The sequence below is a fragment of the Gossypium hirsutum genome, chromosome A01 (genome assembly GCF_007990345.1).
Source record: "Gossypium hirsutum isolate 1008001.06 chromosome A01, Gossypium_hirsutum_v2.1, whole genome shotgun sequence".
Lineage (NCBI taxonomy): Eukaryota > Viridiplantae > Streptophyta > Magnoliopsida > Malvales > Malvaceae > Gossypium > Gossypium hirsutum.
The window spans coordinates 3,569,782-3,589,213 of NC_053424.1; the positions used below are offsets into that span (position 1 = coordinate 3,569,782).

The 19,432-nt window shown below is 33.2% G+C and overlaps 1 protein-coding gene across 1 annotated transcript; it reads left to right on the forward strand.

Moving 5' to 3' along the window:
* The first annotated feature begins 12,608 nt into the window (after positions 1–12,608).
* Positions 12,609–16,437, forward strand: LOC107932677 ((S)-2-hydroxy-acid oxidase GLO1). Its single transcript, XM_016864734.2, has 12 exons — positions 12,609–12,984; positions 14,157–14,325; positions 14,414–14,538; positions 14,623–14,669; positions 14,790–14,867; positions 14,939–15,063; positions 15,162–15,228; positions 15,324–15,386; positions 15,495–15,564; positions 15,658–15,758; positions 15,835–15,939; positions 16,044–16,437. Exons 2-12 carry the CDS (start codon positions 14,189–14,191, stop codon positions 16,233–16,235), a joined length of 1,110 nt encoding a protein of 369 aa, XP_016720223.2. The 5' UTR covers positions 12,609–12,984; positions 14,157–14,188; the 3' UTR covers positions 16,236–16,437.
* The last annotated feature ends 2,995 nt before the right edge of the window (positions 16,438–19,432 follow it).

Below are 19,432 nucleotides of genomic sequence, written 5' to 3' on the forward strand. Positions count from 1 at the left end.
GTGTAAGAAATTATGAACTGTATTTATTATATAAATTTAAATATAAATTATGTTAATGCAAAATATTAACACATTTGAGGGCAAGATTAATTTTATGGTTAAAACAATTGCCACAACTTCAAGAATTGGAGAATTAAAACCCAAAACATAAAAATCAATTGAGTTGAAATTGAAGAACTGAAGAATTGATGATTGATTTCTTGCAGATTAAGTTTAGTTACTTGCGAATAGGCGACATATTAGTCTTTCAATTAGTTTGTTCATTTTCGACTAAACTAATGACATGTTTAGATTTATGTACTGATACAAGTTGTCTTTCCGTATTATAATCTGACCACTAATACCACTTAGTATTAGTTAAACGTTAAATAACCATTGAGCCAATATTTACTTTTATTTTGGTTTACGTGGAAAAGCTTTTGAGGATAGTATACAAAGGATATTAATGTAGCTGTAGAGCCCAAATTTTGCCCGGACCCAACAAGCAGAGCCCAAAAAACCAACCATCTAATTAGCACACCACTAAACCGACCACTAACTCCATCACCCTACTTGCCACTAATTCTATCACCCCACTAAATCACCCCACTAACCCCATTACCTCACTTGCCTAGGAAAAGAGAAAGAGGAAATCAGTTGTAAAATTTGGCTATAAAAGCCATTCAAAACTATTTTAAAGGGGAGGTTTTTTTTAGAGAAAAGAAGAGGAGATGCTGAATACGAACACAAAAAAACAACAATTCAATAACGGTTTTTATTTCGAAGGATTTGCGCATCGTTTTAATTTGCTCCTCATCTAAATACTGTCTTTTGTGAGTTGGAATATTTGTATTTTAAATCCTTATTTATTTGGGCACATTTTATTCTAGTCCTTGTCTACGCTTTAGAAATTCTATTTATTTACAAATTATCCCCTTAATTTTGTTTTTATTTCCATTGAGTTCTTTTAAGATTCATGTTTTTATATTCTTTATAATTCATTCATTCTTTCCCCCCTTTCCATATTATCTTAACATTTTGTTAATTGGTTCCACATTATTTTAATTTTTTCTTGTTATATTTTCTTTTGTATATTTTCATTCTATTTTATTATATTTTATTTATTTTTTCTTTTATGAACATTTTTTAAATATTATATTATTATTTTTAATATATATATTATTTATATTAAGCTATTTGTATTTTGTGTGTATTATTTATTCGTATATATATTGTTTTGTATATCATTTATACTATTTCGTTACAAAATTATTTCTTATATTTATATATATGTAAATGTTTCCTATATCATCAGCTTTGAATTGTTGCACATTATTTTTTTTATATATACATTGTTGATTTTATATTATTTTATGTATTTTCTTTTAAATCTATTTGTGATTATACATTTTCTTTTAAATCTATATATATATAATTTATGCCTTTTAAAGTTATTTTATGATGTATTTTTGTTTATTTCAAATGTTTTATATTATTATTTCTGTACATATATTTATAATAAGTTTTTCATTATATGTATATTATTAATTTAGATAGATCAATATTTTGTATTTTATGCATTAATTATTTTTATTTATTTTATAATTAATTTTAAAGTTTTGCATGTATTGTTTGTCTGTATAAATATAGTTTATTTTATGTATTGTTCGTTTGTTTATTGTTTGTTTTTGTGTGTTTTAATTTACATATCTGCACCTTTGTAATATTGTTGATAAATGGTGTAATATATTAATTATGTACATGTTCCATATTAGTTACTTTGCTTTTGGATTTCTGTGTATTGATTTATGATCGAGCTTGCTTACTTTGTCATCTTAAATTGTTCAATTCATTTTTTTATTTAAACCGAATAAATGTACTTCACCGCTTTTATAATCACCCTCATTAAAAAAAACCTCTTAAAATGAGGCAATATTTCGTGTTTGGAAGTTTGAGAGATCGTGCCCAATCGTGCTGGGTTTCGATTTTTCATTCGACTAAAATACAGAATATCCTTTTGAAATTCCATCCATGTTTTCTCAAATTAAAATGAGGCAATGTTTCGTATTTGGAAATTTGATAAATCGTGCCCAATCGTGCTGGGTTTCGGTTTACCGTTTGGGTCGAATAGTCAAATATCCTTTTTAAAAGTTTTAAGTGCATGTGTTTTGGAAATCCTGAGATGATCTTGTGTCGAGGGTTCAAAATATTGTATTCAATCGTGCTGGACGTAATATTTTATTCTTTCTAAGCAAGAGAATCTCAATATCCAATTCAAGTTATCCAAACATTTTAAGGGAATTGTATTTTAAAATCTTTTTCAAAGCTTCAACATTAGGACGTAAATTGATCAATATGGTACCAATTTTGGGCGTTGCGAGGGTGCTAATCCTTCCTCACGCGTAACTGACTCCCAAATCTATTTTCTAGTTTTTCGTAGACCAAAAACGTTGTCTTAATAAATTGAACTACTTTATTAAAATGATCGATCACAAGGTGACCCGATCACACCTAAACAAAAAGGATCGGTGGCGACTCCATTTTCGTTTTAAAGTCGATCCCCGTTTTCAAAATAAAAATGGTTTCAACAGCTTGGCGACTCCGCTGGGGACCAATAAGAGAGTCAAGCTGTAAAATTAATTATTTTCTGTCCTTTTGTCAAAAATTTAAAATTTGGTTTTTGGCATACGATCCTTTTACTGCATTTATTCTAGCTCAAGTCCCATAGAATACTCTTGCATTGCATATTGCATGACCGTTGTGGTCACACCATTTAAGTGGAAGTGAGAAGCTATGTCTTCGTGAGGTTTTCACCTCCGCATGGCCATAGGGAAATATATTTCCCCGAACTAAACTCGATCCACATGAGCCTATAATGGGTGAGGATTGAGGAAGCTGCTGGTTCAGGTACCTTGTTTTTAGAACTAAACTGCATATAGCGAGCCTTAAGAGCCTACCCTAGGTAGAGCCACTCCAAACCCTAGTGGTTACCCAAGTAGGTGCTCTATTTGCTACTTATTTCTTCTGTACTAACGTATTTTGTCTGTTTTGTTTATGACTGCATTGCATTACATCATCATAGAAAGGAGGTGTTGATTCATATTTGATTGCTAAATAGAACAGTTTGTCATAAGAAAACGAATTTCTTGATAAAATGGATTATAATACGGTTGTCTGAATATGGTCTAAGTAAACACAGCGGAAGAAGGCTGATAGTTCGCAGAGAAAAACAAGACTTTACCTGGGGATCCAAGTTAATAAAGATTATCCAAAAGACGTCACGTCTCAACTTTATTAAAGGATCTAACGAACATTGCGAGGATAAGTGAGTATTAAGTCACGGCCCGAATCAAGCAAAAGGAGCTAGTGGGGGCATCTATTGAAAGCTTGGCTTTTACAAAGAAAAGAAATCGGTGTCTTCGCCTGGAACATGAGGGCAAGGCCGCATATGTAATCCATTTTATGTAAAGGAATTTGTTTTCTAAAAAAGTTGTTCTAATAGAATTAAATTTAGAATCAACGACTTTCTTTCTTTTGCATTCATTCCCTGCATTTGCATAGCATTGCATCATTTGCATTAGATTTTCACAAAAGGACCCTAATTAATTGAAATCATTTCCGTTAATCTGGAAACTGATAAAAACTTGCAAACCAAGCATCACTACGGTACCCGTGCTAAGGCAAAAGATATGGACCAAAGATTGGAAAGACTTAAACAACTTCAAAGGGAGATGCATGACCAGTTACAAATGCGAATGCAAGAGCAACTGATGAGGATACAGTAAGATATGAGAGACCAAGTGCTAGAGTCTCAAAAGAATATAATGAACTAGTTGTCCCAATTGCTGACTAAGGGGCTACAAAAGAGGGAAAGCTCCATGGTCAATGCTGGGGTGGATAATGAGGAGTCTTTCTATCCTCCGAGTTTCACTCCGAAAAATGCACAGGCATGTCCGCAAGGTGTACCAATTATCAAAACTCAGCAAAATTAGGCTAGTACCTCAGCACTAGTGAATTATCTGATAGGCTCAAACTCCAATCCGTGGGGCAATCCAACTACCCCTGTAGTTCCTGATTTGAACGAAATGGAAAAAGCAAAGATGGAACTGCCAAAACAACTCGAGGATCGGTATAGGTGGTTGGATGAAAAATTCAAGGCGATGAAAAATACTAATGATTATCATAGAATTGACGCCAGAGACCTAAGCTTGGTTCCAGACTTAATACTTCCTTACAAGTTCAAGATGCCTGAATTTGAAAAGTATAACGGGACTAGTTGTCCCGAAGCTCACATCACCATGTTTTGCAGACGAATGACTGGGTATGTCAATAATGACCAGTTATTGATTCACTGTTTCCAAGAAAGTCTGGTTGGGGTAGCATCTAAATGGTATAACCAATTGAGCCGTACCCAGATTAATTCATGGAAAGATCTAACACAAGCTTTCATGAAACAGTATTGTCATGCGACGGACATGAATCCTGATAGGATTACTTTACAGAGCATGAAAAAGAAATCGAAAGAGAGTTTCCGGCAATACGCCCAAAGGTGGAGGGAGGTTGCCATGCAAGTTCAGCCACCTCTCCTAGAAAAAGAGACTACCATGCTTTTTATCAATACTCTGAAAGCCCCGTTCATTAACTATATGTTGGGAAGCACTACTCTGAACTTTTCAGATATGATAATGTCTGGTGAATTGATTGAAAACACAATAAGGAGCGCGAAGATAGATGCGTGAGAAAGCGCCAAGAGGTCAACCCAAAAGAGAAATAAAAATGAAGTGAATATCGTGAGCATGCCTTCCAAATTGTTCAATATAGGCCAGTCGATGGCTGTAACCATTAGTTATCTATTCGAATGACATATTGGGGAATCTGAATGATATATCTGAAGAGGGAACCAGGAAATAGAAATTTCCAAACCCTTATGTACCTAGGGATGTTTTGAATAATGGGACTGTGGAAGAGATCCCTGTATTTTTAGAGCTGATCTAGAGTAATGTTCAAAACGCGTTTGTTGCTTTAAGCTTAGGTGCAATAAGAATCATTTTGTGAAATAGGCTTATGTTCAAAATCTTTATTTCAATCAAATGCATCTTTTTTAATAAATGTTCTTTCATTCTTGATATATTCTTTTGTCTGTCTTTTAAATATGCTTCATTCATGATTATACCATACAAATAATCATCTTTAGGATCATTTATTCTTTGGAAATGTGCCTTTGTACCTACAATAGGTCCCCAGATATCAACGACAGGAGCAACGCTATAACTGACTCCCTTTTGGGGTTAGGTGGATCTTAGGACTTTGAAGATGACAGAGATTATAGCTTATGTCCTGGTGGTAGAACAAGATGAAAAATAGATCTTACTCTACAAAGGGTCAGTAGATATTGTGAGACTAGGAAAAGAGAAAGAGGTAAAGATCGAAACCAGCATCACCACAAAACAAAGCGAGACTTCATTGAGTTATTTCAAGAATTCAAAGATGTTTTCGCATGATTGTATCAAGATATGCCAGGGCTACTAAGACCTATGGATGCTAAAAAGGTCCATACGGGTGTCAGAAGGACACATGCTAATGATTTTACGTTAGCCAGGTTAATCATGAGGTTCGGGTGCTACTGATCCACCATAGAAGGGGATTGTATTAGTTATGCCGTAAATGCCAAATGGAGAAAGACATGACTTATGTGCTATCTCCATTTCTTCATAGATTTTCTATATGTGGAGCATGGATGTTATCAGGTCATTTTCGTCTAATATGCATCGATTTATTTTGGTGGTCTTTGATAACTTCATGAAAAGGGTGAGGGTCGCTTCATATGCCAATATTACAAGGTCGGTAGTCGTCAAATTTCAAAAAAAGGGTGCCGACAAGTAATGTCAGAAAAGATCATGTCTAATACAACTGCACAATGTCAAAAGTTTGCAGTTTGTTCAAAGATCAGATTCCATATCCTAATACAGCAAAGGCGGCCAAAAAGGAAAAAACAAAAAAGGGAAAGAAAAAACAAAAACAACAAAAAGAGATTGTAGAAGGTGGCCAAGACTTGTAAGGATTGACATAAAAAAGTTACTATTTACCCTTTATGCTTATTGAATGTTAACCAAGATCTTCGCTGGGGCAACACATTACTCATTGGTTTATGGGATAAAAATGGTTTTAAAAACAAGATTCCTTTTCTCCAAGTCTTGTCAGAATTAAAATGAGATGAGGTAGAATGAACCTAATCCTGATATATTCAATCGAATTTAAAGGATGTCCGCCACAGTCAGATGATGCGGGCTTATGACAGAGAAATTTATCTTAGAGAATTTCCATGAGGGGAACTTGATATTGTAGAAGATCATTCCTATATAGAAGAATTTCAAAGGAAGAAATATGCCAAATTGAGAGGGACTTTATGTAGTAAAGAATGCCTGTTCTGGAGGAGCATTGATATTGACCGAAATGGATGGCAAGGACCTGCCCAATCCGGTGAACTCAGATTCAGTTACAGTTAATAGTTTAAAAAAAACACAAAAAAGAAAAAGAAAAGAAAAAGGAGAGGCTATGACGAAAACTCGCAAAAGGCGCCTTGAGATCAAAGGGGTTTTGAATTGAAAACCCGAAAATGCCAATTCAAATTTCGACCAAAGATGAGGCATATGGTAGTCTTGCTATGCTGGAATCAACGAAGAGGAAGTAAGTTATGTCTCCGGGCATGGACAAAGTACTATAGATCTCCTAAACACATGTCAAGCTCAAAATGGTCCTCAAGAAGTACAGAGAAGCTCAGGTTGCGATACTTGAGGCACTTAATTTTTCATTTCACCAATTTTTGGATTTAATATCTTTGATTATCTTATTCTTTTCAGGATACATTCCAATAAATTTCCTTCTTAAAGTTGTATTTGCTTACTTACTTCGAGCTATGCTCCTAATTTCCCTCTGGTCCATTGTTATGATCTCTTTTTAAGCATTTTTGCATTGAAATAGTGATTAGTGGACTAATAATACCTTCACAAAAAGAGGTTCTGCATATTACTCTAGAAGCTTCTAAATAATTGAAGAACCTAAAACATGACTATTATTTAGAACTTACCAAACTTAAGGGTTGGAAAGAGGAGTCTAAATTGTCACTATCTCTTTAGATTTCTTATCAAAAGTATCAGATACAAGATGCGGCATCGGTGATACAACCTCGACGAATGACGAACAATGTTCACCCAAGCATTAAATGGTATTAGCTCGAAAAAGAAAATTGATATTCTGCATACGCATCTGGTCATATTACTCAGAGAGAGGTGTAATAGATCATTTGATTGAAGAAGATGGTACGAATCCTATACCTCTGAGTTGTAACAGGATTGATAGAAGAAATCAAATGTTCTTCCTCTGAAGTTGCAGTAGGAAGTACAAACTTTATGTCCCAGAAGGTACAGTGGAAGGGACTTCGAAACTACATTGGGGCAGGCTTGTTGAGCAGAATGGGATTGCTTCTGAGTTTGTCAAGAATACCAGCCAAACAAGATGGAAATTAATACGTCAGTGATAAGTCCCTGATGAATAATGAGTGATAACACTTTAAGCATAAAAAAGAGGCATTTCTCATGACACTCTACATTCATACCAATGTCATTCATAGTACATCTAGTTAGGAGCATTTCATTCATTTTGATCATAGCATCCTAATTATTTGGCATAAGCATCACATCTAGCTAGGAGCATTTGATTCATTTCGATCATAGCATCCTAACTGTTTGGCATAAGCATATATACATGAAACCGATTTTACAGATTATATTCCTCAGATGACAGTGCAGTATAACGGTAAAGTTGCGAGCTTTAACTCCCTAAGCAGTAGGGTAACAAGCTATAAATTATAGATCTTATCTCCATGTATCGGCTATGGAGCAGATCAGAAATGGCGAGTCTTATTTCCATGTATCGGCTATGGAACAGATTTTAGCCACAGGTCTTATCCTCTTGAAGTTGTAGGAAGCAGATTGAAAATTACAGATCTTATCTCCATGTATCAGTTATGGAGTAGATCGAAAATGACGAGTTTTATCTCCATGTATCGGCTATGGAGCAGATTTTAGCCACCACCCTTATCTCTCTGAGGTAGCAAGAGAGTAGGTTAAAGATAAAAGTCTTATCTTCCTGAAGTTGCAGAAAGCAGACTGAAAATTTACAGATTTTATCTCCATGTATCGACTATGGAGCAGATCGAAAATGGCGAGTCTTATCTCCATGTATCGGCTATGGAGCAGATTTTAGCCACCAACCTCATCTCTCTGAGGTAGCAAGAGAGCAGGTTGAAATTACAAGTCTTATCTTCCTGAAGTTGCAGGAAGCAGACTGAAAATTTACAGATCTTATCTCCATGTATCGGCTATAGAGCAAATCGAAAATGGCGGGTCTTATCTCCATGTATCGGCTATGGAGCAGATTTTAGCCACTAGTCTCATCTCTCTGAGGTAGCAAGAGAGAGGTTGAAGATACAGGTCTTATCTTCCTGAAGTTGTAGGAAGCAGACTAAAAAGTTACAGATCTTATCTCCATGTATCGGTTATGGAGCAGATCAGAAATGGCGAGTCTTATCTCCATGTATCGGTTATGGAGCAGATTTTAGCCACTAGTATTATCTTCCTGAAGTTGCAGGAAGCAGACTGAAAAGTTACAGATCTTATCTCCATGTATCGGCTATGAAGCAGATCAGAAATGGCGAGTCTTATCTTCATGTATCTGCTATGGAGCAGATTTTAGCCACTAGTCTTATCTTTCTGAAGTTGCAGGAAGCAAACTGAAAAATTACAGATCTTATCTCCATGTATCGACAATGGAGTAGATAAAAAATAGCGAGTTTTATCTCCATGTATCGGCTATGGAGCAGATTTTAGCCACCGGCCTTATCTATCTGAGGTAGCAAGAGAGCAAGTTGAAGATACTAGTCTTATCTTCTTGAAGTTGCAAGAAGCAGACTGAAAATTATGGATCTTATCTCCATATATCGGCTATGGAGCAGATCAGAAATGGCAAGTCTTATCTCCATGTATCGGCTATGGAGCAGATTTTAGCCATTGACCTCATCTCCCTGAAGTTGCAGTGGAACAGGTTGAAATTACAAACGTTATCTTCTTGAAGTTGCTGTAGGACTACTTGAAGAAGAGGAGCATCAAATAAGTTGAAGATTTCGCAAGACCGGGCAAAATTGGCCCTATTTGAAGTCTTTGCTCTATTTTCGTTACACGACAACGAGTACAGAGGGGTAGCTGTAGAGCCCAAATTTTACCCGGGCCCAACAAGCAGAGCCCAAAAAACCAACCATCCAATTAGCACACCACTAAACCGACCACAAACTCCATCACCCCACTAACTCCATCACCCTATTTACCACTAATTCCATCACCCCACTAAATCACCCCACTAACCCTATTACCCCACTTGCCTAAGAAAAGAGAAAGAAGCAATCAGTTGTAAAATTTGGCTATAAAAGCCATTCAAAACTATTGTAAAGGGGAGGTTTTTTTTGGAGAAAAGGAGAGGAGATGCTGAATACGAACACAAAAAAAAAACAACAATTCAATAACGGTTTTTATTTCGAAGGATTTGCGCATCGTTTTAATTTGCTCCTCATTTAAATACTGTCTTTTGTGAGTTGGAATATTTGTATTTTAAATCCCTATTTATTTGGGCACATTTTATTCTAGTCCTTGTTTGCGCTTTAGAAATTCTATTTATTTACAAATTATCCCCTTAATTTTTTTTATTTCCATTGAGTTCTTTTAAAATTCATGTTTTTATATTCTTTATAATTTATTCATTCTTCCCCCTCTTTTCATATTATCTTAACATTTGTTAATTGGTTCCACATTATTTTAATTTTTTCTTGTTGTATTTTCTTTTGTATATTTTTATTCTGTTTTATTATATTTTATTTATTTTCTCTTTTATGAACATTTTTTAAATATTATATTATTATTTTTATATATATTATTTATATTAAGCTATTTGTATTTTGTGTATATTATTTATTCGTATATATATTATTTTGTATATCATTTATACTATTTCGTTACAAAATTATTTCTTACACTTATATATATGTAAATGTTTCCTATACCATCAGCTTTGAATTGTTGCACATTATTTTTTTTATATATACATTGTTGATTTTATATTATTTTATGTATTTTCTTTTAAATCTATTTGTGATTATACATTTCCTTTTAAATATATATATATAATTTATGCCTTTTAAAGTTATTTTATGATGTATTTTTGTTTATTTCAAATGTTTTATATTATTATTTCTGTACATATATTTATAATAAGTTTTTCATTATATGTATATTATTAATTTAGATAGATCAATATTTTGTATTTTATGCATTAATTATTTTTATTTATTTTATAATTAATTTTAAAGTTTTGCATGTATTGTTTGTCTGTATACATATAGTTTATTTTATGTATTGTTCGTTTGTTTATTGTTTGTTTTTGTGTGTTTTAATTTACATATCTGCACCTTTGTAATATCGTTGATCAATGCTGTAATATATTAACTATGTACATGTTTCATATTAGTTACTTTGCTTTTAGATTTCTGTGTATTGATTTATGATCGATCTTGCTTATTTTGTCATCTTAAATTGTTCAATTCATTTTTTTATATAAACCGAATAAATGTACTTCACCGCTTTTATAATCACCCTCATTAAAAAAAAACCTCTTAAAACGAGGCAATATTTCGTGTTTGGAAGTTTGAGAGATCGTGCCCAATCGTGCTGTGTTTCGATTTTTCATTCAATTAAAATACAGAATATCTTTTTGAAATTCCATCCATGTTTTCTCAAATTAAAATGAGGCAATGTTTCGTATTTGGAAATTCGATAAATCGTGCCTAATCGTGTTGGGTTTCGGTTTACTGTTTGGACCGAATAGTCAAATATCCTTTTTAAAAGTTTTAAGTGCATGTGCTTTGGAAATCCTGAGATGATCTTGTGTCGATGGTTCGAAATATTGTATCCAATCGTGCTTGACGTAATATTTTATTCTTTCTAAGCAAAAGAATCTCAATATCCAATTCAAGTTATCCAAACGTTTTAAGGGAATTGTATTTTAAAATCTTTTTCAAAGCTTCAACGTTAGGACGTAAATTGATAAATACGGTACCAATTTTGGGCGTTACGAGGGTGCTAATCCTTCCTCGCGCGTAACTAACTCCCGAATTCATTTTCTAGTTTTTCGTAGACCAAAAATGTTGTTTTAATAAACCGAACTACTTTATTAAAATGATCGATCACAAGGTGACCCGATCACACCTAAACAAAAAGGATTGGTGGCGACTCCATTTTCGTTTTAAAGTCGATCCCCGTTTTCAAAATAAAAATGGTTTCGACAGTAATTAATAGATATTATTAAACTAATTTGTTCGAAAAATGCAAGTGAACATAGAAGAAAATACTACACTTAAGGCACCAAATCCAACAGCCTAGAGGGAGGATGATCTAGATTTTGTGCAATAGCGAGGTCAATAAATTGGTGAGAGTTAGATCAATGCTAGGACTTAAATCATTAGTTATAATATGACAAAGATAGTGGATCATTATTTTGGGTAAGGCCTCACAAACTTAGACTAAGGTCAAACTACGTAAACAATCTCAATATTCATCTTTATGTTTTCATACTTTTGATTTTGTGATTGAAATCATGGCTATAGTTTCAAGTACTATTTTTGCCACGGTTTCTGATTTGCAAGTACCCCACGTTTCTTCACAAAACATTGTAAGTCAACTAAATTAAGTCAATTGGTTTACATTTAAGCTTTCGGAGAGAGTTTTAGAAGGAAAAACATCTAGTTTGAGTATAGAAATGAGATTACTACCTGGTGAGTGAGTGAGACTTAAATTACAATTTATACTTTTTTAGCACAATAAATTAACTCTCTAGACAATACCACGTGATTGTAAGAAGTTTTCCAATTGCTTGAACAAATTTTGGTTTCCATCTCTTTTTTTCTTATGATAGTTACAACTTAACATGTATCTAACATACAAAAATCAACAATCTTTCAAATTACAGTACAGTAATATTTTATTTTTATACAAATTTTAAACTATTGATAACCCCAATTAATAAAGCATAGGATACCAAACACTTCTGGAAAAATTGAACCATATCTTTTAAGATGCCGTTATAGTAACAATTTCAACTTAATTAAAATTTAGTTGATAATATTTTACTTTTTATTGAACAATAAAGGAGCCCCAAAGTAGTCCACACTCATTCAAGCCTAATTTTCACTCCATTCATAAGTAGGTTTATATCCCTATTAGGTCCTCTTAATTTAAAAATTGAATAAATTGATCATTTAAAGAAAAAAAAGGAGACCTATGTGTTTCTTGTAAAAAACTTAAATTTTTTTTTATTACCACATAGGATAATTTTGACGGAAATTATTAATACCAATATTAACTATCCTTATTTGCTTAGTTTCAAAATTGACATGAATTAAATTATTTTTAATTTTTTGAGAGGGACCAATTCACTTAATTTTAAAATTAAAAATGACCCAACAGTCGTTTTTACCAAAAATGTAGCAGTCATATCTCATATCCACAGAGAGAGTGAGGTGGGGAGAGCCAGAACCACTGTTGTCACTTTCACATGTCACAAAATTTATTTATTTTGGGATGAGAAATGATAATATAGGAAAAGAACCACTGTGAAACACACAAAGGATAAGTGGATGAGAGTTCCCCAATACCCCAAAATAGGATTTGGTCTCAATTTCTCACCTCCAAATGCTCATCCACTTAAACTTGTAATTTCCATATAATATAATATAAATATATACTCTTACTTGTTTTAATATGGATCCCATTTTTTTAATATAAAACCTTTTTTTTTTAAATATTTTTCATTGCCAATCAGTCCCTTATTAATAAGTAGAGTATTTCCATAACTGGTTTAATTCCCTTCATGCACTGTGCTCCATAGTCTTGGAACCCAAGGGTATGCCTTTTCTCTACCTCATTTCATTGTTTTTTGGCCATGTTGGCTTTGACAGTAGACTAAAATATATACACTTTCTATGATTCTGCTGCATTATTCAATTTTACACTACATTTCCCCCATGTTTATGTTTTGCTATGTTAGCTAAATTCAAGTTTAAGTCTCTGATATTGGTGTGTTTGACATATAAACTTTATCCCAAGTTCTTTTCATAGTTGGGATGATAATTTTTTCTATATTTATATTCGAATATATATTGAATATAAATAATTTAGAATAAATGAGAAATCCATGTAATATAAATGTTTTTGGCTCAGCAGATTATCATGTAGTTTGTGTTTATGTTTTTTCTATTGAATATTTTGAGGTTAAATAACTTTTCTTCTTGTTCTTTTTTTCTCGATTGATGTTATTTAAATTCAAATCATGTATTTAAAGTATCTTATAATATATTCATATTTGAATATGCATTAAATATAAATATTGAATGCACATACTTAAAAGAAAAAATTAGAAGTTGAAGATAATTTTTATGTTAAACATGGAGTTAAAAGCTATAGTCATTAACTCCAAAAAAAAATTATGAACCATAAAACTATTGAAAAAATGATGGTAAATATCTCACAAAGTCAGATTTCTTAATTTCAAAGGTTAAAGTCTCATTTACTTTAATTGATTTTGTATCTTATATATATTACCCCATAAATTTCAGTGAAAATTTATTCTGTATGAATAAAAAGAGTCTCTATTTTTTATAATTTAAAGGAATTTTTAAATATATTAAAAAAATCTAAATACATAGAAAATTTTAAAATATATATCTTCACAATCTATGGAACATAGGTTTAATTAGTTTCTTCTCATCTCTATAGTTTTTTTTTTGCATGTATTTGAAACTTTGATGTAATATGGTTTAATTTAGTATTATTTTTTAAAAGTATTTTAAAATTATTAAAAGAACACTTTCAAAAAATTTGATTTAATTATTTAAATGTTTATGTCAAGTTAAAAATAAAGTTTTCAAAAGATAAAAGGTAGATAATGAGTGCAAAAAAGGACACTCATAGTCTAGGTCTTGAAGCTCGACATTTGATTGAACTATTGTCTGTACCATTCAGTCTGGTTACATTGTTTTGGTCCCTAATCCTTACTGGTATCATATGTTTTTTCAGACAGAAGACTCTTTTAGCATTTCACCGCAAAGATGGAGATAACAAATGTGAGCGAGTATCAAGAAATTGCGAAGCAAAAGTTGCCAAAGATGGTGTATGACTACTACGCATCTGGTGCTGAGGACCAATGGACATTGCATGAGAATAGATTTGCTTTCACCAAGATACTGTGAGCTTTTTTTTTCGAAACAAGACCAGATTGTTCCTTTATTGCTAAATGTTTATGTCTCAATTTGTTGACATTCTTGGTTCTTAAGGTTTCGTCCTCGTATTCTCATTGATGTAAACAAGATAGACATGACCACAACTGTGTTGGGTTTCAAGATATCAATGCCTATCATGATTGCCCCAACTGCCATGCAAAAAATGGCTCATCCTGAAGGTATGGAATCGGTTTCATTTTGTTGTTTAGTTCTTGTTTCATGGAAGCCAATTTGAGTGAGATCCCTTTCAATTTGTGTGACAGGGGAGTATGCAACAGCTAGGGCTGCATCTGCTGCTGGAACTATCATGGTTTAGTTTCTCATTCCCGACTTATTTAACCCCAATCGTCGAATGTTTTTATGCTAAAACCGATCCATAACCAATGACAATGTTCCAATTCATTTTTAACTTGCTTGTTGATCATTTCAGACATTATCCTCATGGGCAACTTCTAGTGTTGAGGAGGTTGCTTCGACAGGACCCGGCATTCGGTTTTTCCAACTCTATGTAAGTTCAATAATGCCTACATTGGTGTCCTATATTTGTTCATCAACTGATCTTCGATGTCGAATCTCAAGGTATACAAGGACAGGAATGTAGTTGCACAGCTCGTTAGAAGAGCCGAAAGGGCTGGTTTCAAGGCAATTGCCCTTACGGTTGATACTCCGAGACTCGGTCGCAGAGAAGCTGATATCAAGAACAGGTATTATTGTCTCGCAGTGTCTTCGAGGCTGTTAAGCATTCTTCGTAATATATTCGAGTTACACTCAAAGAGTCTTCTGTTTCAAAATTCCCTTGCAGGTTCACTTTACCACCATTTTTGACATTGAAGAACTTTGAAGGTTTGGACCTTGGCAAGATGGATAAAGTGAGTAGTCCTTTTGACATTAGTGTTAAAAAATATACTAATGAGATGAGCATTTGTTTCCTATGATATTTAACTTGTTATTGGGAGCCATGCAGGCTGATGACTCGGGTCTTGCTTCGTATGTTGCTGGACAAATCGATCGTTCCCTTAGCTGGAAGGTACGTACATGCACGAGCCGATCCAGGGATTCTATCGGTTAATTTACAATGTACATGCTATAGTTTTGATTAAACGTTTAATAAATGAACTCTATTGGCTATGCATAGGATGTGAAATGGCTTCAAACAATCACCAAATTGCCAATTCTTGTGAAGGGTGTACTCACTGCTGAAGATAGTAAGAAAGAACTCGAGCCCTTCTCTGTTTCTCAGGTCCATTTCGATAACATATATTGATTTTTTGAACTATATATCGATGCTTGTCTCGCAGCAAGGATAGCAATACAGGCTGGAGCAGCCGGTATCATCGTCTCCAACCACGGAGCTCGCCAACTCGATTATGTTCCTGCCACTATCATGGCCTTGGAAGAGGTAAACCAATGGTTTCAGACATAGGGAACACATTACCAAAAACTTCATGTTTCACAAATTATTGAAACTCTCTCAGGTTGTCAAAGCTGCTCAAGGTCGGGTTCCTGTCTTCTTGGACGGTGGTGTTCGGCGTGGAACCGATGTTTTTAAAGCTTTGGCATTGGGAGCCTCTGGTATATTTGTAAGTATATAACTGTCCTGCCCCTATAAGGGCTGCACCATGAAGCTGCAAAAGTTGATATTATACAATGGTGCAATGTTATAACAATGATGCTTAAATCTCAGATTGGGCGACCAGTGGTGTTCTCATTAGCTGCTGAAGGAGAAGCTGGCGTGAGGAAAGTGCTTTCGATGCTGCGTGAGGAGTTTGAGCTAACCATGGCGTTGAGCGGTTGTCGTTCTCTTAAAGAAATCACTCGTGACCACATCATGACAGAATGGGACAGTCCTCATCCTCGTCCGGCCCCGAGACTGTAGAGCCTTATATATTATGGGCTTGGAACTTTAGCCTAGCAAATCGCAAGATGAACTTAGTCGGAGCTCAAGAGATATATATAGCATTTGCATTGCATTAATGGCATAAAATTACTGTTTTTTTTCTTCTTTGGGAACATGTTACTGTTTCATTGAGTTAAAAGGTTATGTAATGATAATGTTGGCTACTGTTGCCTTTTCTGTATATTCTTTTCTTAAAAACAATTTGGTAATATGAGTACGTTGGCAAGTACAAATAATCAGGAAATAAAAATAAATAAATATCGTGTCGAGGAGAATTGCTATCTTAGAAGCAATTTTGTAACACCTCCTAACCCCAAACCGTAGTCGAAACAAGGTTACGGAACATTACCTGACCTATCGGATAATTTACAATTAATATACACATAATTACCAAACATAGCATAAAATACCTATATTTAACCAATCTAAATACATTTAAATATACTCAAAACTTGCCAAATTTAGACATTTTATATATTATCCAATACTTAATTCTATTCACTTATCATATATGATCAAATAGTTCAGATTCATACTTATTACCCTAATTCTACCATATACCATTACCAAGCTTAATTCTACTTATTTCATTAATACATTAACAATCCAAAACAACACACACGTAAAACATCCTAGGCACATTGTAATACCCCCTACCCGTATTCATTGCCGGAATAGGGTACGAGGTATTAGCGGAGTTTACGAGTTAATTTTTTTTCCATATAATCTCTTTTATAAATATCTAACATTCCCTGCAATTTTAAACCAAAAACAATCCACATCAACCAAACCAATTCAACATATTTTCAAGATAAATTCATGCATATTTATAAGATAACGTCATCATATACCCAAAACTAGATTTGTTAACCATATCAATGGCTAACTTTACATTCATTTCATGTTAACATTTACTTTATTAGCTTATACATGCCATTGATTTCCAAAATAAAGTTTCTTTATATACCGAAATCCTGAGGTTGATAGTGTGATGTGTCTCCGACCAAATCCGACCTCCGAGCTCTTAACACTACGAAACAGAAGAAAATGAAACAGGGTAAGCACTTTGTGCTTAGTAAGCTCATGTAACAAGAATTATACTTACCTAATATTTTCAATACAATACAATAAACATTCATATATCCATTCAATGCATTATTACCCTAATATGCACAAACTCAACATTCAAGTTAGTACAATAATTTCCATGTACCAATAATATATACCATGATTGATGAGCTCATCAATACCATGATTTCCATTTCCTTGTTATTTTTTTTTCATATTTATCTCGTTGAATTTATCGAAATTTCGATAGATTTTCAGAGGTACACTTTTAGTGTACAATTCCGGGTCTGTCAATTCATATTCATGTGCGCACATTTCTATTTCAGAGAGCACACTCTCGCGAACCTCATCCTTACAGCGGGATTACCAGTCCAGGCTAAATCCCCTGTAATATAAACTCATAGAGTATTGTCGGGATTACCAGTCCAGGCTAAATCCCCTGCAACGACAATTACTCTAATGAGCTTGCATCTGAATTACCAGTCTAGGCTAAATTCAGACCCTAATTCGGATTACCCGTCCGGGCTAAATCCATTTTCCACATATTCTTCAGGAGGGCTATATCAGGATATGATCACCCGTCCGGGCTAGATCCTTTTTACTGTTAATTCCTTTTCAGAGATCCATTGAATTTTCCTTTCATTCAACTAGGATTTCTTCCCATTTTATCAAATATATTAATGTTTTATCAATTTTCATACTATAAATATTCAAATCATATTCACATCAATAACATACATTTCAAGCATTTAAGAATATACTTCAAGTTACATGAACTTACCTTGATACTTGTTCGTGTACAAAAATCTACTAATCTTGAACTTTTTCCTTTTCTCGATCTAGCTTCGTATTTGAATCTTCTGGATCTAAATAAATAAATTTAATTATCAATTTAATACATTTCATGTTCATATGCAACATTTTCTATAATTTCATTATTATTGTTTATAGTTTATTCAAAGCTGTCTACTTGAGTCATAATCGCTAAATTATTTTTATCTTGAGCTACAGAACTTCAAATTAGGATCCGATAATTTTATCTGAAAATAGACTCTTTACCATAAAATTTTCAGAATTTTTGGTTCAGCCAATAAGTACAGTTTATTATTTAAAGTCACCCCTGTTCTGCTGTCCAACAGTTCTGACCATTCTTCACTAAAAATTAATTATCTCTTCATACAGAATTTGGATGATGTTCCCATTTATTTCTCTTGAAAATAGACTCATTCAGGATTCTAGAAATATAAATTTAAGCCCCTAATTATTTTTATTCAATTTTTTTATGATTTTTCAAAGTCAGAACAGGGGAACCTGAATTCATTCTGAACTTGTCTCACAAAATTTATTATATCTCAAAATTTACAAATCCATTGCTTACACCGTTTATTCTATGAAAAACTAGACTCAATAAGATTTAATTCCATATTTTTCTCATCTTCTAATTCGATTCTTAAAATTTATGGTGATTTTTCAAAGTTAGTCTACTGCTGCTGTCCAATATTGTTTTAGTGCAAGCTGTGTATTACCATTTTTCCCTAAGCTTTTAATAAATAACAATTTCGTCCCTACTCAATTAGCCTCTCAATTGAGATGATTTTTCTCAATTAACACTTTATTCTATCACCTTAAACTAGTTTACAACCTTTAGGAATCATAATTTCAGCAATATACTTTAATTTCAAACATTTTCACAATTAGGTCTTAAAAATCAATTTCTATTGAGATTACCTAATAAAATCATTTTATAAACAAATTAAAGCTTAAATTTCATGCTATTTCATCATAAAATTACAGTACTCAACAATGGTGACTTTCAATTTCATCCATGAAATCAAAAACTAATGAATTTAATAGTAGGACCTAGTTGTAAAAGTCTTAGAAACACAAAAATTACAAGAAAAAGGCAAGGATTAACTCACTTGGTGCAAAAATTATGAAATACCAGCTTAGAGAACCCTCCTATGGCCTTTTTAGCTGCTGGAATTGAAGAGAAATGAAGAGAAATCTAGATATTTCCTATTTAGTCCTAGCTTTATTTAGTTAATTTTGCAATATTCTAATTTTACCCTTAATTTATCAATTTTTCTGCTGATTTCATGCCCTTGCCG